A 22,684-nucleotide genomic window follows, 5' to 3' on the forward strand; every position below is an offset into this window, starting at 1 on the left:
CCTGGTTACGAGATAACCCAGACCTGGACTCGGACCAACGTGTCAAGTGACTACGACGCTTCTTCCAAGTGGACATACTTTACAGTAAAGTTGTGGCTGCATCATACCGCTTGCATGAAGAATGGAAAACCGTGATATCAGTGATTGTATTCGTTGTTTCGTCATTCATGATACCCGGTTTTTTCGAGACCATTACCCTGAAAACCGAGAGCCTAATGCACTTGCTGTATAGGGGTAATCTCTCAAAGGGGACGATCCTGATAGACGCTCGCGGTCGCATGTTATCGGTGCCTTCGACTTCCATCTCGTGCAAAGAGCATTTAGGGAAAGTGATCAAAAGAATCTGTAAACACTGTGACTCGGAGAGATAAACAACCCCATTAATATGGGACCAAATCGTCGAGTTCTCATGCCTTTTCCTATATAAACCTAACGACCCTCTTTCACCCTCTCCCAGGACCTTCTCTTCCCTCGACCTACGAGATAAACGAAGGATATGGGCCTTTTCGCATGTTCCCGATGTTCGAGCACATTCAGGTCATCTTCGGCTCTTCACGCTCACTGTCGTGATAAACAAGATCATGCATACTGCTTGTCTTGTGAACGCCTTTTCATCCACGATGCCGCGCTAGATCAGGCAAGTATTATACTGCACGTATTGTTGCGTATGTCCGCGTTGTTGAATAAGTTCCCCTGTAGCACTTGCGCACATCATCCCTCCACGTATCGTCTGATACATCAGATTCGGACAGCAGTGACGATGATGACCTATACTGCAGCTCTTGCAATAAATCGTTTGTCACTAAAGTGGGCCTTAATCAGCACCTTGAATTCAGTGCTGTTCATAATTGGTGCTTTATCTGCTCGCGAGACTTCAAGAACGCGAATGCACTTTTTAACGTAAGTATTCTATATCACCATCAAATTTGTCGCCGCTGTTTACCATTAGTGAACCGAAATGCGTGGTAGCACTCGAAGTCCCCTGTTCACAATGCCCCCACCCATCGTTGTCCTTTTTGCACTAAGATGTGCAAAGTTCCGTCTGGAACAGCTCATCACATCGAGTCTGGTGCTTGTCACCACATCACACGACATCAGGTCACTGCCGCTGTGCATTCTATGGGGATCGTCCCAACGATCTCCGTATCGCGCCGCCTCGAGGGCCCTTACGTACCGCCGACCATCGTTCATTATTCTGCGACAGAACAATCGTTTAACGGCAAGGCATTCCAGTGCTATCTCTGCCCTCGCTCCTTCAAGTCGCTCAGCTCCCTCAACACGCACTTGAACTCTGCCGCCCACGATGACGACGAGTTCAAGTGTCCGAAATGCAAGAGACAGTTTGCACTGATTTCAGGATTGATACAGCATATCGAGAGCGAGGTCTGCGGGGCGGCAAGGATTAGCCAGGTGGAAGACTTTGCGAGTGATTTGGCGGGTCGGTTCTCTAGAGCGCTGAAGCTCTGACGTGGCGCTCGTTATACCAACATTCTTCAATTTTCACCCAGATATACCGCTGTATATTGCAACAATTCCTTGTAAATTTCGTCTAACACCATTGTACCGATTGTATTTGTACCGATATTGTACTTGATCTCCAAAGCATTAATTGAAAGTTCAGTCAAGCGCGAGCCAATTCTTGTCTGTCTCTGATATAAGTGATAGAAGATAAGAATCTTGCTTTGGATATGGTGGACGTAATACTAGTTCGGCTTTCAATTCCAGCGCCATACTATCGTTGGACAATAGGTGCAATTGGTCTGGGGAGAAGTTGAATAACTCACCAGTCGTTGAGCTTTAGACTGTCGGAACTTGACCAGTAGATATAATTTTTAGTTTTCTAGCTGCCTATGTAGAAAAATGAGCAAGAACTTGAAGCATTGGAGCAGCGGAACAAAACCGAAAAGACGACACATGTTTTGGAATGGTTCTGCAATTTCTGGTCACACTGGGTCACAGCGGCACTCACAGACCAAATCAGGCGGAGCTTACAAGTCAAATTCCGCCAGGTCACACCAAGTCCTGACGCTGGTGGTATGTGCGGTTCGTACCGAAGCGGAGCTAGCGGTCCTTGATTGATTATCTTGGTGTGTGATTGCCTGTTTCGGTCGCCTAGTCACGACTCCATCATTGTTTTCGTTTCTCCAGACGCTTTGAGGCCCCAATCAGCTCAGTAAGTATCTGGCATTGTAGGGGCCCACCTATTGACGTTTTCTAGAAAGATATTGCAATATTCCCAGCACGAGATCTGGTCAAATCTGGCCATCTTTCCCTCAAAATTCACACTTCTGGAGTTCAAGAGCATAGTGTCAGGTCTGTCGTTGTTGCTACAGATAAGCTATTCACTAAATTCTTTCACAATTATATTCTCTATACTATATTCTACATCTGACAATTTTCTAGCTACCTGTACAGTGATCGTCGAGCCTCTGGAGGCCCAAGTGCATATCTCTTACCGGTTGCATCCGGTGTCCAACGATAGTAGGGGCTTTCGGTGACTGCCGTGGAATACAAGCCATTGAAGACGACGTTAGCAACGCTGACAAGGACGATGAACACACAATTCACACCCATCCCCTTATCTTTATTCTCACATTTTGCCTTTCATTTTCTTTGTCCTTTGACTACCGAGAAAGCCACTCGAGGCCACCAGCGAATATAAAGCCGGATTATCCTTTCTACCTGTCCTTGGTCAACATCCATTACCGCAACCTAGACAGAAATGCCACCCTCTCTTCGATCAACTGGTAGTACTCCCACAACACCCTCAAAAAAATCCACACCAGAAGGGAGCTTACCAACGCCAAAAACTACACCGCGTCGCATTCCCCATTGTACCAAATGTGGGCGCCCTCGCGCAGGTCATCCGCGCTCAGGATGTCCGTACGCTGATGAGCCATCACCATCTGCTCAGGCCCAGCCCGCCTCAGCCATTCGAGCGACATCTGCATCCTCAGAACCGATCGAGGATGCACTACAGTCACTCCATATCGAACAGGAGGCACAGACACACGGGATTTTGAAAACTCCCCAGGAGGGAGGGGAGAAGAATAAACGTAGATTGTCTGTCAGGTTCGCTTTGGCACCTGGAGAGACTCTTGCATCCTTGTCCTCTACGTCTTCTGACATTGTGGAGCGATTGCTGCAGCCGGGTATGATGGGCGATGATTCCAGCGAGGAAGGTGAAACAGAGCAGAGAAACCCTCGTATTTTGAGGTGGCAGAAATCTTTGGTCATCCCACATGAACCGGCAGTCAAACCCGATCCTGTGCCTCCTACACTCTCTTCTCGCATGCCAGGGACACTCATCTCACCTACTCCAAGTCTGGTATCGACGGAGCCTATTTCAAGCCAATCGACGGCTTCCGACATCGATGCCCGTGTTCACATCTCTGATAGTAAATCAACCGTTTCAACGTTTACAAAAGATACTGCTTCTCTCACTCCTTCTCCACCTCCTCGTGCCCTTGCCCGTACGATGAGCGTCGAGGAACGCAATGCTTTCGTGGGAAAACTTACGCAAGCATCGACGATTGCTCCTGCCATGCTCTTTGGTGTACCCAGATCCAATTTGGCGGAAGAACAACAGAACGCTCGTAAAGTTGGATTCTACTCAGAGGTTCTTCCGAGTGATCAAGATGATCAGGTTTGGTTGATCCTTGGTAGAGATGAAAAAGCAGTGGAGTTGCTCGCACGTCGCTTCCAGGAGGAAACCAAACAAGAAAAGAAGAATGGGGGAAGATTGAGAGCTGCCGCTGGAGGAGTGATGATTGGTGCTGTTGCAACATGGTCTGGGCTGGCATTTTCTTGAGAATACTGTTTACCTTTAATGTGTCGATGTTGTTCGTGTGTCTCAGCTTTGCATTACACAGTCTTAGCCTCCTTGGCCCGACCATTGTATTCATCTTAATCATGTTTGTTTTGTATCAATATACCCAACCAACGTGCAATATCAGCCTGTTGCAGAATGAGCTCGTTTCAGGCTGAGCTGCTTTAGATCTAAGAAGGGATCTCTGAGTTACCCACGTGGTTATCTATGTCCGTGCTTTGCGCAGTATAAGACCCCTCCAAGGTTACCGGTGTTTCACGGCCCTTTCCCTCCAAAACAAACATGAACTTGCAGGACGAAAAGAGAGATAGATATATCCAGGATGACATCGAACAGGATCAGATAGGCGGTGATGATTTACCAACATATGACGACCTCGCTGCACAGAGCGGGCCTAACTCGAGGTGTGTTCACCGTGGACCCATGCACGAGACTTGGGTTTCTTACCACTTCATGTTTGACACTTTCTCTCGCGAAATTGCCAGGTTCGGTAGATGGAGAGGTTGGATAGAGAAAAGGTGAGTCTACTAGTACGGTAGTCTGAGGCTCAGCAAAGTCTCTCAGGCCATGCGCATGACTGACTCGCATGCTGAGACCAGGGCGGCCGAGCGTTATGCAGACATCACTCCAGACGAACTCGATAGACGACGTGCACGGGGCTGGGGGGGCGAATCAGTCTGTCATTTGGTTTTACACATATTTCCTTTATTTATTCATGCCTGCGTTAGCGAGACTCGCAATCCGACCGGTCCATTCCAGCTATGAAAGAGCCGTCTACAGCCTCAGTTCCACCTCTACGAATACGCATAAACGATGGGCTCTCAACTGACGTTCCACAGGTTGACGCCAGCCCCACTCCAGTTGAACCCCCCTCACAGCCTCCGGGTGAACTCCTCTCACCGACTCACCTCAAGCTGCACCAATTCGGCTCACGGTTCCTCCCACATTCTACCTCTCCAATACGCTGTGTTCTACCGCTCCAGTCTGACAGACTGTTGTTGATTGGCCATGATAGCGGACTGTCGGTGCTTAATATGTTTCCCAGCGAATGGGTCGACACAGGAGGACTTGTGCAGAAAGGCCCCAATGAGGCTCAGGCTAGGCCGATATGGGAAGGCGAAGCGTGAGCATGGTTTAAACCCCAGCCCCAAGTATTCCTAGCATCTGATTCCAATCGATGTATAGTGTGTACCAGATGTCCGTGCTCGAATCGGAGGATTCAGGGGAAGGTACTCCAAAAGGGGTAGTGCTTGTACTCGTTGGCCCCGATACTGATACACCGTCTACTAACCACGAGAAAGAATCAATTCGAACATTGAGAATGTATAATCTTGCAAGTCTCACGAGCCTTGCGAAATGGACTATTGCTCAGCAGGTGTGTGTTTTGTGCGGATGTTCTCACTCACCTGACTGGGTGCTCACGTGTAACTCAATCGGGGATAGTCAGCTCGGCCATTAGATCTACAACGACCGTCAGAAGGGAATCCACAACAGACACCGTCAAAGAGACATCGTCACGCGAGCAGCCTCACCAAGGGTCTCCGAAACCTAATGGCTGAATCTCCAACACGACATACACCAGAACCACAACCAAGCTCTTACCAAAGCTTCATTCCATCTCTCAAGCCACCGCAAGCCTCACGCCAATCCACACAATCAAGCCAGTCCACTGCTGCCACAACAGATTCGACATGGGACGTCGTTGACGACTTGCCACTTCGTTGGGCGACAGATTTTGTCCCCTTTGCTGCCCCTGGCTCACGTCTTCTTTCTGCATCTGTAATATCATATGCATTATGGCAGGAGGGTCAACAATGGAGTCGGGCGCTACTGGCGGTGGCGACTAAATCTAACATCTTCCTATACGAGAAACCCAAAAATGAAAGGGCTTTTCATTTCGTTAAAGTAAGCATGTTATCTTTTCATATCAGCTTTTCTCACAGAGCTAATGAAATTTGTGTTATCGCCATTTAGGAATTTTATACGCCTCTCCAGCCGCGCAACTTAATTTTCGTCCAACAATCCGTTCAAGACATTTATCGCAGTCCTTCTGACGTTGGTCCTACGCGTTACAGTGGGAGCTCGCCAGGCCACTCACGTGTCGTCAGCAGCGACGCCTCCACAGGCCTCTACAGTGCTCGCTCTGCCTTCGCCGCCCCGCTCGGTCTCAGTTACGGCGCACAAACGGCACTGTTCATCGTGTTTGAGAAGAAGGCAGGAATCATTCGCATTGCCGACGCCGCAGTCACGGAGGTGGACCTATACGACTCTACACAAACCGCAAATGTCGTGCTTGCCCGCAGGTCTCGTGCGTCGTATGACTTTGGGTACACGAAGGAAGGCAAAGGAGCTTGGGTGCTCCCGAGTCAAGCCGACCTTCCCTTTGCCCAATCACCGTACCAGAATCTGATGAGTGGAAATAGCAGGCCGGCGGGCGGTCCCGGTCTGCGAAGTGTGTACTTCCTAACGCGCGGGAAACAAACGCACATCGTACCCTGCCCACTTCCCGCTACGCTCTCAACGGCCCCACCATTACACACTATCATGTGGAAGTCCCCTCCTGGGAGCGTCAGCGCACGTATATGCCATCCCGGTAGTGGGCACTCTCCATTTTTGCAACTCATCGGGATGGGTGAAGATGGTGTTGAGGTGCAGGAAGTTCCCCTTCCTTTGTCCGCTGGCGGACGAGGGAAGGGTAAGGGTAAAGCAGTTGCTGAGCCTCCACAAGCCCAGGCATTTATTGGTGAGGCTGGATTCCTCACCTCAGGCGGAAACTGGCATCGTCCTATGCATCCCACTCCCCTCATTCGCAATCTATCGGCTGCGAGTGTGGTCTCAACTACTTCATTTGACAGTCTAGAGACAGACGAAATAGCAACTCGACTAAGAGCTGAGCAAGGAATTTATGGTTGGTGGCGAAAAGATCTTGAGGATTGGCGAATATTCTGGGTCGGTGGAGATGGAAGAGAGGATTCACTGGGGGACGAAGGGGAAAGCAATCGTTCATGATAGATAAAACATCAAATACAAAATCAGTTTAGGCATTTAAGCGAACGCTGAACAGTCCAGAGCATTGAAAGTGCACTAACTATACATGCCAGAAGTAGTGTAAGAGGTCCCTTGGTAATAAATGGCGGATGCGAAACAAAAAGAACACATGCGAGATGGTCACGACATATCTACATCATTATGGGCGTGCACCGCTAACAGCGCAGGCCGCAAAAGAAATTAAGAATCCTTACCCCGCAAAACTACAAACGATTTTGGTCTCTCTGTGGGTGATGTAGATCCTGTGGCAATCCCAGCTGCTTCGGCTACTTGTTGTATCTGTTGTGTTGGTTGATCTGGCTGAGATGATGATTGCGGCTTCCGGTCTCTTATTACGACGAAGGACCGTCCGGTCTCCTTAGGGGGAGGTGGAGTACTAGATCCTGTCTCCTCATCTTGTGTGTCAAGAATATCGCCTTCGCTATGTCTCCTATTCCTCCGTATGTTGAACCAATGCCTTTTCTTTGAAGCACTTCCAGTGTCCACATTTTCTGGAATAGACGGATCACTGGGGACCTTTCCTGGACTTCCATTCATAACTACTGCGCTCGACGGCGTAGGAATCCCGGCGTTCTCGATGATAGCTGTCTGCGACTTTGTCCTCACATGCGGGATCATCGCACCGTGGGGTAATGACTGCATCCGTATCTGCACGCTTGCTACGCTGGCAGAAGGTTGCGTTAACACATTTTCTTCACCCTCATCAAACATGGGGGGGACGGCACGTCCTGAAGCAGATCCACTGTTCCGCTCCACAGACGGGAACGTTAATGTCGAGCCAGACGCAATCGCATATGGGCTATCGTAGTGCGCCCTACCTCCCCCAACACGTGAGAATCCAGATGCTGGCGGTGTGGGTGGTGCTGAGATCGACGTGCGTGCTTCGTCAATGGCTGCATAACCTGGTCGTGGGAATGGCTGCCAAGCTCCCATGATGAAACCACCTTCATCGTCACTATCTTCTTTGTATGGTCTTAACGCGTGCTCAGGTCTGAGTACAGAAGGTGGACCAGAATGATGAGAGTGATGCGAGGCTGAGGATTCTTTCTGCGCAAAGTTAGCTGTAGGCGGGGAATAGGATGATAGGGAAGGCTCGGTGGGTCGGTATGAATCCGTCGTTGATTTGTAAGGGTGACGAGGTCGACTTCGGTGATGTTTACGAGGACCGCAACAGCCCATCAAGCCACAAGCTCCAATAAGCCCCGAGTCAACAGCGTGTTTGCTACGGTCGAACCCGATTCTCCCCGCGATACGTACGGCGGCCTCGATAAGTTTTACGACTAGCATGAGGAAGAAGGCCAGATAAACAAGGCAAAGGACGCAGAGAATACCATAGGCGACCCAGCCGCCGGCGCCATCACCGATAGAAATCTTTTCAGAAGGGCGGATCGTTAATGGAGTACGCGAATAGGCGGGCAAACACTTACAGTAGGGGTTAAAATGACCAATAAGACAGCGATAACGATCCTCGCTACACAAAACAGGAAGCTAATCAAACCCATACTTGCACCCGCGCCCCACGGTAACCATACACTGGTGACCAATGCTGAGACGACCTCCACCACAAGAATAATGACGGCTTGGGTTGTTCCACTCCCCTGCCCAGCACCGATAGTGACACCAAAGATCAGGTTCGTGCAGAACAGGAGACACGCAAAGAGTTGCGATCCGTGTCGATAATGGTTGTATAACGGCCCAAGAACGAGGAGAGTTCGTGTTTCATCGTAAAGTTTGTTCGTCGTAGTTCGCATCAGTCGGATTAGAAGGAACACCGGAAGCAAAACGGATAATATAGCGAACGATAGAGCAGCGAGAGCCACAGACGCCGTACTTATCTCCTGTCTTGCACCCAGTGCCAATTGATACGAGGAAAAGATAGTTACAGGAAGATGGAATAGAACGAGTATGCGCACAAGATTACCCAGGAGCACACTAAAATGGAATGAGCTGATGTCTGGCCGAGGGAGCTTCCACCGTCCAACCCGGGGACCAGGGAAACGCGGTGCAGAACGAAGCATATAATGACCATTCAATGAACGATTTTCATCAGGCGAGCCTAGAACTATCCCTCCTACGGCATTTTCCAGCATATCCTTGCTACCAGCTGATAGTCGCGGGCTGCGCGTCCCACCTAATTTCGCTGGCAACCCGGTGTTTGAATTTGGTGGTGGGGAAGAAAAGGCCCAGTCTATCATCCAGACGGCGAAGCTAATTACAATCGTCCCAGCTACAATAGCCAAGAAAAGTCCAACGCATATGCCAAATAGATCCTGCGGACGAAGACCGACAGAGTAAGCGTATGATTCTATACCAGGATTGGTGTTAGGGGGGAGGAGAAAGAGACTGTTGGGAACTGAGGGATCGATGTAAATGGGAGACGTAGAATCGTTGAGCTGATCAGCAAAGTCTGAAGGCGGTGAGTAAGGTTGCACAGCCAGAGGACTCCAATGATCATTTGCTCCATTTCCTTGGGTCAGAGTGATGTCTACGTGGAAATGAGTACGGCGAGTATACAACGTGGCTGAAGCTTACTGTACGACAGGGCCGCCCAACCTGTTTGTGCTAGGAGCGGATCTGAGAATATGTATACTTAGTCACCGTGACATCTACTTTGAGCACAGCAAAATAACGTACAAACAAAAGGAGGCCACTGTACAGCGATCATCGATAGAGCTGCACACCATTGGGTGTGGAAGATAATGTCCCGCATAGATGGTGAACCTTAGAAAGAAGTCAAGACTGGAGCGCAAAAGCTAAGTTCTGCACGCACAAAATCTCATGAGAGCCGGAGAAGTCGCCAGACGTTCACCACTGATGGCACTGGCAAGGATAAACCCAGCGCTTTCTACCCTGTGCCAGACGCCAGGCCCTGGCCGACTAATGCCACGATTCCATGCCGAAACGATACGGGCGATACCCACGACCAGCCAATAGGCGATGGCCAATCCGACGGTCGCCCAAAAGATGATATGGGCACGACCGTACGGTGAACCCAGCGGACCTGGTTCTAGAACAGTGGTGGATACGTCCAGGCACAGTATTTCGACACCAAACGGGTCTACAGCGCGGAGTTCAGTGTTGAGGGTAGTGAGCGCATACTTAAGAGAGGAGGGGATAATGGTGGAAAAAGCGAAGGGGCCTGCAGGAATTGGACAGTATGTGGTTTCGTTTGGGCTGAGAGAAGGAAGGGGCGAGGGAGGGCGAATAGATGAACAGAGATAAGAATTGTTGCTGTAGCTATTGAAAGTCAGCGTTGTTGACTCTGTGAAGAGTGTCGCTAGATTACGTCGGAATGATATGAACACGTTGAAAATGCACAAAAAGAGTAAACAAACATACAGAGGCTAGTTGTATTTGCGGTCCCAAGGATTTGTTGGCTGGCTTGGCCCAGCACCGTAATGTTGAGGACCTCATTGGGAAGATACTGGGCATAGACCGTGTCGACACTCAGTTTCTGAGAAGCATTGCCTGTGAAACAGTCGTAGAATTGGAGTGTAGCCGGCTGGGCAAGTGTTAAACCTGAGTAGTATAGAGAAAGAGAAAGAGCGATGAGGAGACGTGGTAGATTAAAGCTTGATGTTGTCGATGCCGCTCTCCCCGTCAGTGAACCATAGCTGTTCATCGTGTGGGACGACGAGCGCAACCTGTTTCCACCAAATAGCACCTTTGCAGCGCACCACAGCATGTATAAACCACGCTTTCCCACGCCACCGCACCCACCAGGCCCGTGCCCGTTTACGTATATTTAAAACACCTGAGTCGGGCCATGAACATACGGTATGGCGATGATAACACTAGTGTTAGTGTCATCCAGAATCAAAGAACCTGGCTCAAGCTAGACCAAGCCAGCACCATTGATGCTCATTGTCAGGCGTTGGCGCCATAGAAGATCAATATCCGGACAGCGGCCGATCACTAACTGGGCCATCTTTGTGATAGCACCTGGGGATTCCCCTGATTTCTTTTTACTCTTCACTACGAAAGTACAATCAGCCTTCTATGTCTTACCGCTTTCTCCCTTTCCCTGCGCCTCTTCCACTCTTCGATGAGGTACCACCTTCCTGATCCAAAAAGCCTCCGAGCTCGAGCGCGTTTCTTGCTGCCTGGTTTATATGTTTGAAGCGGTCAGGCCCAAGATGTATTCCACCAAAATAACGTGTCACGACGACAAGGACATTATTGATCTCCTAGTATGACGGATTAGAATGACGGATTAGAATCACTCGTTACAAATATAAACAGGTGAACTGCTGACAAGTATCTGGAGGAGATGCGCAAGACGGCTTCCCGCTGCCGTCTCACCGTCATCATCGTTATCTGTTCGATCGTTTAAGTATTTGAATATGATATTGTCGACTCGGAATAACCTTGATGCAGCAGATTTCCAACCTGGCATCGCCATGCATTAATAATCGGATGTGCCGCTCGCGATATGCGACGGTCTGCCATGAGGCTGCTCAGTATCAGAGGGACCTTAAACAAGTTAGCCTTGTACTAGATATCGAGAGAAAATTATCATTCTTACCTGTGACGGATGAGATATCTCGCACGCCCTTCCAATAAACACGCTTCTACGGTCTACAATGGACTCAGCCTCTACGATGCGAATCCCATCAGGCAATGCAGGCACATCCCGTGGCAAAACGTGTTCATCGTCAATTTTTTGGTCTGTGATTGATGATGATACATGCTCCTCTTCGCGTGCATGAGCATCCCCTCTCATAAGTTCACCCGCTTTCTCTACACTGAGTCGATCTTCATACCAAGCGCTACATCTTTCAAGGACATTTTGCAACCCATCGAACACGCAGACGCTGTCTGGGGACCACTCAGCGCCATTTACGGATATGAATGTACGCAAAATGGAACCAAAGAGCGATGAATCGACACCGAAAGCACCGATATATCGTGAGAGAAGCTGTAGTTGCGGAGGGGAAGAGTTTGGGTACGATGGAGGAATTGATACCAAGATGCGAAGAGATACATCTTCGTGAGGTGAGAGCAGGCTGAGGTTTCGAAGATTATGAGCTAGATCGGACGACACTCGATAGACACGCACAACTTACTCACTTAAGGGCTGCTACATAGCGAATTGTGTCTGATCCGTCCTTGTCGCCGATTTGAGTATCTGGGGCGGGACTACTTCCAGGAGTCGGATGCCATACTTTTATAGCTGAATCACCATAGATAGACTGCAAAACTATACTGGTTGAAGGTCATCATTGTGAAAAGCGTCAAAATATGAACTTGACAGACTACCGCACCCCCTAGTTCTGATGCAACCTGCTCTCGCTCTGGCTGGAGCATCAGGTTCGCTATAAACTCATCCAACTCCTGCGCATTTTGTGAAGCATCGTCGTCGCCGTCGTCCATGTCAAAAGACTTGTGGTGAAAGGACTGGACATCGGCTATTACTGTTATGTACTCCGCGCGCCGGAACGGACAGTTCGGAACTTCTGTCATGGTCAAATTATAGCTTCATCATACAGTGACCAGTACCCAGATGATGAATACGATGCTGCAGCAGTGGTCACTGGTATATCCCTCATCAAGATTGTTGCTCTTGCATTTGTCTCGAAGCTGTTTCACTGAACTCCATGGCCATTTCAACGATCCCAAAGCCCCACTCTAAATCAAAAACTTGCAACTTAAAAGTTCAAATTGCCAAGCAATCTCATCACCATGATGTTCAAAGTATGAAAGAGAGACAGGCGTCGTACGGCGTTGTATGAAGGAAAGAAGCGGCGCAGGCGCTCCGTTTATCTGCTGGATTAACCCACTTACCGTAGAATAAAACGTTTGTCAAGGTGCAGGAGCTACTCTCTTCCCATGATGAATGGTGAATATGCAAAACATTACCAGGCCAGTATAACTTGGGCAGAGAACAGGTTCATGAGAAGTACGTATGTTTTATCATTTCTTCGTATGCTAATTCTGCATCAGTGTAACTTTCCGACGAAAACATAGGTCTATTGACATTGTAGGAGGACAGACTAAGTCTACATCTTGCAGCTCTAGCCTAGTTCGAAATTCAGTGTCGACCCATGGAACCAATACACTGTTCTAGCGTTCACATTTAACGTCGCCTCATGGATAAGTAAGTGTATGCGCGTAAGGAAAAGACTTGACAAGGTTTCGTTGATACTTACGCTACTCAGGCTATCCTGGCAAATAGAAATGTACCGGTGAGCAGAATAAAGAACGACCGGGTCATTGTTGATGTAATTCCGGATTCAGCGAGTCAACTGACGTTTCCTGTCTTGGTATCTTGCTTCCTGGTGGCGCTCCCGTATTCATTGAGGAATATATGTCTCCCAGGTTAAATCCACTCTGGACCAATTGTCAAGGTCTCAAGGTGCTGGCTTGAATGCCAACCTGTCTGGATCTCATCCAGTACGTCTTTTTGTGTGCATAGTGCGTGTGCTTTTTGGCAAGGAACGATCTAAAATTACAGTTACAAAAACACAGCCATAATAATGATTGTTCGTGATGCAAGAATCCTGATATCATGCTGCAGGCCTCGATTCCGAATCAGAATAGGCATAGCTTGGCTAGCTGCCATGATGAATAGACGAATGCTGTGGATACTTTCCAGCTTTATAGGTCTTCTGGCTTACAGGTTCGGCTAGCAAGCACTCGGTCGCTCATACTCTTTCTTCATTCACTCAAGCATCAATGTCCTCCCATGTAGATTCCTTAGAAGCCGAACTCCTCATGCGAGGGCCTCAGCTGGGCACCATGTTTGCTATGACGTAAGTTCAAAAACGCGAGCATCTCAAGTTTGCCCACCTCAGACTGATTATTTATCAAAGGCTATATGGCATCACTTGCATGCAAACCTTCCTGTACTATCAGAACTACTCTGAAGACAGGTGGATCCTCAAGCTGACCGTAAGTTATACTGCATTTACGTTTCCATGTTCATTCTAAGCAGTTTTGAGTTTTGTGGTTGCAGGTTGCCATTATATGGTTCTACTCATATTATATTCCCAGGTCCTCTCTTACAAATTTTGATGTATAGGGTTTTGGAGACGGCTCATGTGGGGCTGGCAGTTGGTGCCATGGATTATTACCTTATCGTAAATTTCTCGGAGGTGGGAATCATGCTTACTGTCCATTGGTAAATAAATCATAATCACAGTGATATCGGATATTCTACTGATCTCCTTCTCTTCTTAGGACCATATCAGTGAGTCGAAGCCCTATCTTAATCCAAGGCGACTTATCTAACAAAACAATCACATTTAAAATCTGTTACAGGTCTCATATACAATTGGCGTAAGTGACCTCCAATTAGCTTCTTACTTGAACGTGTTTTCTTATCTGCATCTAGTTTTTCATCACTCTCATCGTTAACTTGTGAGAAATAAACATCATGACAAAGCCTAATCGCGCTAATCTATTCATGTTACAAGATATTACAGCTGGCGAATATGGATCCGTAAGTTATCAGTCATTTGAAAGGGCTTTTACTACAATTACTCAGACATTGTAGTTAGTAAGCAATGGTATATCTCCGCCACATTGGTGAATGCACATTTTACCTAGTGATGTTCCCTACTGATGCTGTACACAGGTTGTTTTTGCCATCGCTCGTCTCGGTGTGTAAAACACAGCACTCGATGTAAAAATATTTAACACCGGGGAGCTCATGGTTTCCCCTCAGGTTGTTCCTTGGTAGCTTGTTCTTATAGGTACGGTCTCCATCACACATATCATGCCAAAATTTCGCCTCATTACCTATTTTACCGCAGCATGATGTACAAAGCGTCCTGGCTACTTTTTGGGAAGAATGCCAGAGCAAGTACTATTTATCACTTTGCATGTACTATTTAGATAACTTTCAACAGTCTATTGTTATTGTTTCCATTACGATGGCTATTGTGACTGATACCGCAAATTCTCTCATCCTCGCTTATTTCCTTCGGAGGAGACGTTCAACCTCTGGGTTACACCGGTGCGTATCTCCCCACTTTCAGATTGGTCCTTTTCACCATACTTATGCGTTGCAGGACAACACGCCTCATCAACAATTTGGTTATTTACGCTATAGGTGCAGGCGCATTGGTAATGTGATGATGTTCTCTTATTTCCGAGGCTGGTACTATCTCTGACGTCAATGTGCAGTGTATTGGATTTTGCAGAGCTCATAGTGGTGCGTATATGATGGTAGAGCATGCTCCATCGATATTCTCCAACTGACGTGCGAAATCGTCAGTATCTTACTATCCCAAACACTCTTTACTACCTCGGAATGGTTTTAGTGCAAATGAATTGTATGTGTTTGAAGTCTTGCCCCGAGATATCACTTACCTGAGTTATACAGTTTTCGCAAACTCGTTCTTAACCAGGTATTACCTACCGTCCCTAAACCTCTCCGCTTGAAACTGATATGAACTGTGATCAGTTTGAATATTAGACACTACCAGGCTCAGGCGACCAAGGGTCCATTGAGCAATCAGTTTGACTGCTCGATTGACGCTCCGATGTTTTCTCCTGGCCGTTACAAGGAATCTGAGTCTGTGCTCAAACTCTCGGTGCTACATAGCTGAATACGGTGAACTGCGGAGGACTGCGATGCTCAGAGTTCACCTATAGCTATACGCTAAAGTTCTTTATTCTTATTTCTCAGTCTTACCCACCTTCATTCCGTGAGTGTAGCGGAGTGGCGGAAAGGCGTGAGTTAATGGCACCAGTGACGGTGTACTAAAAAAAATTGTGCCGCTTCCTTGACTTTGTTTAGTGTGGAGCCTGTGTGCATATATCTTTTATATTGGTAGATACTTACTATTAATCTTGACATGCGTCAGTTTAAACCTATTGAGACATCAGTCCGTCTGATCATATATCATAGGTGGAAATATGAGATTGGGCGGAGGCGGACATGAAACCGCTTAGTAGTACATAAGGATGCTTTTTATCAAAGTAGGAGTACTGACAAGATTTGAAGACTGAGCAGACGAAGGTTCTCGGCCCAAAAAGAAGCACTAAGACAACCTTTGCCCCTTGCCTCGCATGTTTTTACAGTCGTCCTTTAAAGCTTGGCTCTCAGGCCCCTTCCTTCCTCCACGACAGAATTTATCAACGTTCCCACTCCACCTCCAATCCACACTCTCACGTCATCTCCGTCTTTCAAGTAAATAGGCGGCTTGCGAACGAAACCAACACCTTTTGGAGTTCCTGTGAGGATGACAGATCCTGGTTCGAGCGTGGTACCCTGGGAGAGGAAAGCGATGGTTTGGCGGACGTTGAACAGTTGGGTGCTATGTGAAGGTTAATAATGAGTAAGCGGGGAGAAATGTACTGGATAGCTCACTCAGTTAATCCATCCTGAACTACCTCTCCATTGAGTATACATTTGAGAGGAACAATTTGCGGGTCTGGGATAGCATTATTAGAGACGAGACATGGGCCGATTGGGGTTGTTTGATCTGCATTGTTGGGTAAGCAACAATGGTATATAAAAGTGATTGCGGGGCGAACGTACCGAAGCCCTTGGAGAAGCCCCACTGCGATGTTGTCATTTGGTGTTTGCGGAAGGAGACCTAATAATGATTGTAAGGAATTATTAGCATACATTCATCGATACTACTCCAAATCCACTAGAACAAAAGACCCTACGTGAAACTTCGAAAGAGTAAGGCAGTAACTCACATCATTTGCAGCGGTATAGGCCAAGACATAGTCGAGCGCGTCCTCTTCTTTGACATCTTTCGCGGCTTTCCCGATGACTATGGTCAGCTCTACCTCGTAGTCAGGGAGGTGGAGCGCTGGAGGTTGAGCAGCGAGTGGGATAACTACTGGGACAGATGGACCAATCATAGAAGCAAGAGGTTTATAGAAGAGAATTGGCGCACTGCAGAAGAGAGAGACTAATTGATTAGATATGGAGAACCAAATAGAAATGCATGGCACACTTACGCAGGCTTTGCAAGGCCAGCCTCCGCGGCATGATCAGAGTAGTTGAGACCCAAACATCTTACTGTTTTCATTTCCTCCCTCGACAAAGGTGCGAGGAGTTCTTTGACAGTGAGAATGTTGTTGCTGAGTTGGGCAGCCGGGTCGAGGTATGAACCGAGGATTTCATAAGCCTTGATGGTTTCTTTGAAGTGGAATGCGAGTCCAACTGTAGGAAATTAAGAACGAGGTGGGGACGGAAATGAATGGGGCGTACTATCAAGGTTACCGTTAACCGGTTGTCCAATATGAACCATGCCAGTCTCGACAGCCACGAATCGAATTAGCCTTGTCCATTGCTGTGTGTTGTCTGTCAATCTACGAGGTCACTATGCCAGACAGCGTGCTCACTGTTTTTATGGGAGCCATGATGGTGAGGGAGTGTGAGTACAGGTCGTGGGGAACATGGCTAGTGATGTGCAGCGTTATCTTATATCCGTCCGTGTATATGTTTAGCTTCTCTTTATCCAGTTTTTCAGTTGTTGCCTTCACGTTTTGATCGTAAATGCGCTCTCCCGAGATTCCGTGTCACGTTCCTCGGACACGTGATCAGACGCGTGTGCGGCACTTTTAGCCGTTTTTGCGCCCACAGACGCCCATAATTGGCCTTGCGGTTCGTGGCTGGCATCTTCAACATTCACCACCAACAAATAGTCAAGAAATTGGGAAAATCGAGACAAGCAACCACAATGGAATATAAGGGAGGCTCAATGCAGATGTCATTACAGGATGCTCTGGACGATGTAAGCAACCACTTGTATGCCAACTAGCTTCACCGGATTATTGCACTAACCTTGGATTAAGTTCTGTTCTAGTAGGTCCTCATCAGCACGGCGAACTCGCGCTCTTGCAGCACTGGAACAGCAGCTCGCGCTTGCTTGCGTTTCAACGACATCTGACGACACACTGGACACGTTTCTCTTGTCACAGGATATATTTGAATCCAATAGTGGGCACTATCTTCGTTCACACCTGCCATCTTTCTGACCAATCAAATAGTCCCTTCACGCCTCATAGCCTGGTTATCGAGCACCATCCCACGGTTGGAATCTCTGACGAATAAAGGGCAAATCGATAGTGCGTCTTCTTCATTCCTCTGGTGTGCCTCTACTCATTGCTTGATGATGTAGAGGACCGAGAGAAGGATATCTCTTTCCTCTCTGGCCATATATCTCAATCGCTTTCTATCATACAAGGCGTCGTTCTTAACCATCAGCCTAGTAAACACTTCCTGGGACGCAGATATGGTCTCGAGGTCAGCTCACATAATGCACGATATACAGTAGTTTGACCATATATCCCATTCCAGATCCTTATCGACTTACTATTCGCTTCACGACACCTACCTTTAGCACCACCCCCGCAAGTCAGTAGCACAGAGAACATAAATCCACCATCCACACCACCATCCAAGTCAACGTCTCCGTCGAAGTCTACACCGCCACAAGTTATTCAACCCCATCTTTCTTCTACCCTCCTGGACACCCTACTATGTATCCTTGTAGACCATCCCCCATCTCTGCGCATATTTGAAGATGCAAATGGTGTACAGGCAGTGGTTAAGATTCTAAAACGCGCAGGAACACCAAGAGAAGTCAGGTATGTCTCCAATTTGATGTCTTGTGATTGTGTTGTTGTGTTGTCATCCTAGAAGGGTAGAGCCGCTGATACTATTACGCGATTTCACAGAATGAAATGTCTGGAATTCCTATACTTCTACCTCATGGACGAGAGCCCTTCAGGTGCACATGGATCCCTGGTATATGATTCTGAACACAAGTCACATTCCGTTCCTACATCTCCAACATCAGCCTCTCACACCACCGCGCCACCAGTGACACCATCTCTCACTGCAATGTCTACAGCTACCACTGCTCCCAACACACCTAAACCGAACACCAAACCTCGAATATTCCCTAGACCTCCTCCGGGTTTACGATCGGGCTGTTCTACGTCATCTGGATCAGGGTCTTCGACATCCTCTTCAGGATCCAATAGATCCACAGGCTCGTCTACTTCTTTTACATCTACTTCGACGTCAGCGTCGATAACTGCAAAAACGCCATCCCCGGTCAAAAAGTCTTACTCTGCTTCTTCTGTCTCTCTTCACCAAGGAGTGCCATCCACTCCTGTTGCTGCAGATAAGAAAGGACTAGATTCTTCGAATCAGAGGGCAGCGAAACCTCAACCATTGCAGCGCTCCCTGCTGATGCTTCACAGAGACTTGGACTATGTTCCTCTTAGCCCCAAGAAGCCTTCAGCTACCGGATCGGGTATAGGAGAAGAGAGTACGTCCATGGGTAATGCCACGCCGATTAGTCCCAGGAAGGACAGAACAAGACGTGTCCTCACTCCATCCCCTTACGTGCGATCGCGATCGCGCGCGAGCTCATACGTGGATTCGGACGGTTCTACATACGTCGTCGGGGATAGTTCATCTTCCTCCATTCAGTCGTCTGCTTTCAACGAGTCGTCATCCTATCAGCGCACCTCATCGTCTAATTCCAACTTATCGCAGTCCACTTTAAATACTTCGTCTCAGCCTAGCTCAAACGCACAGACGAGGACTATAGAGGAGAAGAAAGCGATACTGGGTACGCTCCTTGGGAACGTCGATGCGCTTGTCGATGGTGTGAGAAGAGCTGGGGTGTGGGGACTGGCGTGAGCGATGGTTTATATTCTTCGCTCCCTTGTGGTTCCTTCTTTTTTGTTCGGGGGAAGGAACAGTAGTTGTTTCGAACAGAGTGGGTCTGGGTGCATGAAGATGGAGGAGGGACGAAGATTCTGGAGTGAGCGAGTCTCCTGGAGAAGTATGGGGGAATTTCGTTTTCTCCGAGTCTGTATGCAAGTTCCCTCGACACACGCATGCAACATCTTCACGATTTTTCAGAGAAGCAACAATATCTGATTCCAAACGGTAAATCAAAACTTCTGCTTGAGTACAGCTATGGATTCATTATTCAAATTATAAAATTAGTTACTAGCACAATTACGATCACGATAGTCATGGTTTTATCATACTTTATTTGAACAAACTCTTGTCGTAAAAATCACTGAATCACTAGCCTCAGACATCGATAATAGAACGATGGTTAACCGTCCTGGATGGTGGTGACATGGGACACTGATAGTGAAGCTTTATAGAAAGCACATGCAACAACACGGTCAGGTTGAGCTAATTGTCATTTCGGCGAGGGCAAAGATATGAGCATAATTTAACGTAAATCAATACACGTTGAATACTGTACGTAGTTGTATGCAAGCAACGTCACAGGTCACAGGGGGTCGGTTGCGTTGCCTAATGTACTAGTCGGTCACCGGTCACAGGGGGCTCGTTGCTATCAACTTTTCAGTCACACTAGGCTGAGGTCAAAATTGTAAAAATCGCAAAAAATCACAAAAAATCGCAAAAAAAATCGCGCAAACAGCAAAAATTTGATTCTAGAGCCCCTAAGTCTAAGGTAGAGTGCTTATGCGAGTACCATCCACATTCCAAGCCCAAATATCATCCCCCTCAGCCAACCCCCGCAAGAAACCACCATCATGGACCGCAGTGTGCTCAGAAGATGCAATACCATGGCCCGCTGCTGAGAAGGGCATGCAACCCAACCCGTTTCCGAGTGCCTCCTGAATAACTGAACCAATCGGGACTTCGGAATCATCCATGTCGGCACCTTCGTTGTTGAAGTCATCTTCGGGGTTGACATGTTCGGAGTCAATGCCATAAACATCGCCAATCTTTGCATCAATCTCGGCTTTGAATGTGGGGTGGTCTTGAAGGTACTTCCGCAAGGCCGCCTTTGTGTCTCGGTGCTGTATGACCTCAGGAGAGAGGCACCACTGTTTTACTTGGCATTTTGACCAAGCCTAAATAAAGTCGTCAGGATGGTATGATACTGATAATGAAATGGAGCTTACCTTGCGAACAAGCTCTGGGCCCTTACCCTGCTTGAACATGTCATAAACATGGACAGCAGGAGCAACTGTGGCATCCCGAAGAACGGGTAGGGAGTGAGTGAATCGGACAGCTTCAGGTTTTAGACCACCGGCTAGCTGTTGACGGTGTGATTCAACTAAAAAGTTGAGAGACTCTTGTTTCAGAGCATGCTTTGTCACGCGCTGCAGTCCGACATCAGCAGGTTGATAGATGCCAGTGCCTAAACAGGATTAGCAATCTAACACAACCCGGTAGAGAATGAGGCTCACAGTTGGCAGGTACATAGATAACAAAGACATTCGGATGGTGGTGGCGGCAGTAGTTCCGAAATTCTTCCCCCGTGTGCACAGGATAGCAGTCAATGAATAAGATTGACTTTTGATCCTCGGGAAGTTCTTCATCGCGGATGATCTTGTTTACATATGGAATGTACACGCACTCCATCCACTACCACAACAAATGATTAGCTGATGTGTTTGAAATTACAGCAAGAAACGGTTCCCCGATGGAGCTTTGCAAAAAGGCTCGGGTGGTCTTTCTGCAGCGTGCTAACAATGAATGTAGGTGACCAGGCGACTCGAGAGGCGACATTGTTGATGTGAACCCAAAGGTATGGATGATACCAGTTTGTGCGCGAGTGCCGATTCTGAATTGTGCCCTTCAACTTCACATTACGACCCTTCTTCCATATCTTGCCAGGCCTTGACAGTTCAGCAAGATCAGAGAGATCGGGGACACCAGCAGCCGGGGTTTCATGGCCGAGAACCATCTGTAACTGTGAGTACAAAAGTCGAAATGTGTTTGGCAGGGACTGACCTTTTTCATGATTTTCCCCGCTGAGTTCCTCTTACCACTCCGTATCTCTTTCGCTTTCTTGCTGAATCGGCTTTTCCTCTTCCTCTCTCGTGCACCCTCGCGCTTCTGGGTCTCTCTCAGATTCCGGACCATGGCTTCTCTAACTCGCTCATCCTCTGCCTCCTGTCTCGTCTCTGCCATCTCTCTCCTATTCTGTTCATCAGCCTCAGCCTTGCTCAGCTTCTTGAACCCAGAAAATGCGAAAAGGGTGGACTGTCTCTTCCGCACTGGCTTGGGCAATTCACCATCATCAACATCATCTCCATCATGTTCATCATCGCTGTCATCCAGTGCAACCAGCCTCGGCATCTTGGGCTTGGCAGTTTCTCTCGCGCGCAGAGGCTCGGAATGGACGCGAGGGGCCGTTGTCTCGGTGTCGGATGATGTGTCTGTGTCGTCGACGATGGTGATGGGTGTTACAGCTGTCCCTTTGACAGGCAACCTATCTCGTGCCTTCCGCGTTGGCCCTCTCTTCTTTAGCGCGGTTTTGATGGCAGGCTGTGCTGCTGACCCTTCATCCGATGATGAAAAGGCCATCTTTCTCCTGAGATATGTTGTTTAACTTTCGGGTGACTGTTTGCTGACAATGGCCAACTCACTTTGATGTCTGCTTTACATTCTTAGCCCCGGACACCATAGCTGCGGCAATCAACCTCTCGACCCAATTCATTATCAACTCGGCATCCCCTGGAGCCTCTCGCATCCCGTCTTGCAGCATCTTCAACAGTGTATCCAGGCTCTTCCCACGCTCAGTGATCTTCAGTGGTTCACCTCGGAGACTGTGGGCCTGGAAGCAAATTTCCAGGTTGTGATTGAGAGCATACCAGTGGCCATTTTCTTCAAGTTCCTCGCCGTCCAAGCCAAATCTGTACCGAGAGCTAGCGGGGTTCAGAGGGAGATCATCGGGTAAGCTTTTGAACAGTTTTGAGAGGTATTTTATGCGTGAAATGTTGTCAGAAGTATTACTTTTCAGCTCCATAGTGTCAGTGAAGTTGTTGTAGCAGTGCAAACGAGTCAAAATTCATTGTAAATTGGTATAAATTTCCTGGTACCTTAGC

General features: G+C 48.0%; 9 protein-coding genes across 9 annotated transcripts; 5 read left to right on the forward strand and 4 right to left on the reverse strand.

Annotated features, from left to right (window-relative positions):
* Positions 1–800: 800 nt before the first annotated feature.
* SERLADRAFT_383880 (uncharacterized protein) lies at positions 801–1,595 on the forward strand (the record flags this gene model as incomplete). Its single annotated transcript, XM_007316017.1, has 2 exons — positions 801–900; positions 970–1,595. A coding segment is annotated over one exon (433 nt), but the record flags the coding sequence as incomplete, so codon positions are not given.
* Positions 1,596–2,544: 949 nt separating this feature from the next.
* Positions 2,545–3,974, forward strand: SERLADRAFT_462364 (uncharacterized protein; the record flags this gene model as incomplete). The annotated part of the gene is given in 2 exon segments (XM_007316018.1): positions 2,545–3,331; positions 3,344–3,974. The coding sequence occupies 2 exon segments, from the start codon at positions 2,723–2,725 to the stop codon at positions 3,809–3,811; spliced, it is 1,077 nt and encodes a 358-aa protein (XP_007316080.1).
* A 122-nt stretch (positions 3,975–4,096) lies between these two features.
* On the forward strand, positions 4,097–6,838 carry SERLADRAFT_414179 (uncharacterized protein; the record flags this gene model as incomplete). Its single annotated transcript, XM_007316019.1, has 7 exons — positions 4,097–4,233; positions 4,315–4,347; positions 4,429–4,504; positions 4,558–4,952; positions 5,015–5,204; positions 5,273–5,734; positions 5,804–6,838. The coding sequence occupies 7 exons, from the start codon at positions 4,112–4,114 to the stop codon at positions 6,836–6,838; spliced, it is 2,313 nt and encodes a 770-aa protein (XP_007316081.1).
* SERLADRAFT_462367 (uncharacterized protein) lies at positions 6,816–10,532 on the reverse strand (the record flags this gene model as incomplete). The annotated part of the gene is made up of 6 exons (XM_007316020.1): positions 6,816–8,248; positions 8,305–9,362; positions 9,410–9,451; positions 9,512–9,598; positions 9,648–10,154; positions 10,217–10,532. The coding sequence occupies 6 exons, from the start codon at positions 10,497–10,499 to the stop codon at positions 7,058–7,060; spliced, it is 3,168 nt and encodes a 1,055-aa protein (XP_007316082.1).
* Positions 10,533–10,794: 262 nt separating this feature from the next.
* SERLADRAFT_462371 (uncharacterized protein) lies at positions 10,795–12,273 on the reverse strand (the record flags this gene model as incomplete). The annotated part of the gene is made up of 6 exons (XM_007316021.1): positions 10,795–11,064; positions 11,133–11,194; positions 11,245–11,350; positions 11,403–11,883; positions 11,948–12,077; positions 12,142–12,273. 6 exons carry the CDS (start codon positions 12,248–12,250, stop codon positions 10,882–10,884), a joined length of 1,071 nt encoding a protein of 356 aa, XP_007316083.1.
* A 76-nt stretch (positions 12,274–12,349) lies between these two features.
* On the forward strand, positions 12,350–15,429 carry SERLADRAFT_414181 (uncharacterized protein; the record flags this gene model as incomplete). Its single annotated transcript, XM_007316022.1, has 22 exons — positions 12,350–12,776; positions 12,945–12,974; positions 13,053–13,062; positions 13,225–13,270; positions 13,481–13,496; positions 13,569–13,629; positions 13,690–13,768; positions 13,833–13,870; positions 13,899–13,997; positions 14,057–14,066; positions 14,138–14,155; positions 14,211–14,236; positions 14,293–14,318; positions 14,373–14,404; positions 14,454–14,478; positions 14,544–14,571; positions 14,632–14,677; positions 14,728–14,834; positions 15,005–15,032; positions 15,096–15,153; positions 15,204–15,228; positions 15,297–15,429. The coding sequence occupies 22 exons, from the start codon at positions 12,707–12,709 to the stop codon at positions 15,427–15,429; spliced, it is 1,011 nt and encodes a 336-aa protein (XP_007316084.1).
* Positions 15,430–15,731: 302 nt separating this feature from the next.
* On the reverse strand, positions 15,732–17,278 carry SERLADRAFT_462376 (uncharacterized protein; the record flags this gene model as incomplete). Its single annotated transcript, XM_007316023.1, has 7 exons — positions 15,732–16,140; positions 16,194–16,308; positions 16,365–16,422; positions 16,532–16,733; positions 16,799–17,003; positions 17,052–17,133; positions 17,186–17,278. The coding sequence occupies 7 exons, from the start codon at positions 17,201–17,203 to the stop codon at positions 15,912–15,914; spliced, it is 909 nt and encodes a 302-aa protein (XP_007316085.1).
* A 2,348-nt stretch (positions 17,279–19,626) lies between these two features.
* Positions 19,627–19,879, forward strand: SERLADRAFT_383896 (uncharacterized protein; the record flags this gene model as incomplete). The annotated part of the gene is made up of 1 exon (XM_007316024.1): positions 19,627–19,879. One exon carries the CDS (start codon positions 19,700–19,702, stop codon positions 19,862–19,864), a length of 165 nt encoding a protein of 54 aa, XP_007316086.1.
* A 411-nt stretch (positions 19,880–20,290) lies between these two features.
* Positions 20,291–22,605, reverse strand: SERLADRAFT_414184 (uncharacterized protein; the record flags this gene model as incomplete). The annotated part of the gene is made up of 6 exons (XM_007316025.1): positions 20,291–20,701; positions 20,753–20,991; positions 21,041–21,218; positions 21,325–21,546; positions 21,588–22,170; positions 22,226–22,605. The coding sequence occupies 6 exons, from the start codon at positions 22,603–22,605 to the stop codon at positions 20,291–20,293; spliced, it is 2,013 nt and encodes a 670-aa protein (XP_007316087.1).
* Positions 22,606–22,684: the final 79 nt, after the last annotated feature.

This window comes from Serpula lacrymans (genome assembly GCF_000218685.1).
Source record: "Serpula lacrymans var. lacrymans S7.9 unplaced genomic scaffold SERLAscaffold_4, whole genome shotgun sequence".
Lineage (NCBI taxonomy): Eukaryota > Fungi > Basidiomycota > Agaricomycetes > Boletales > Serpulaceae > Serpula > Serpula lacrymans.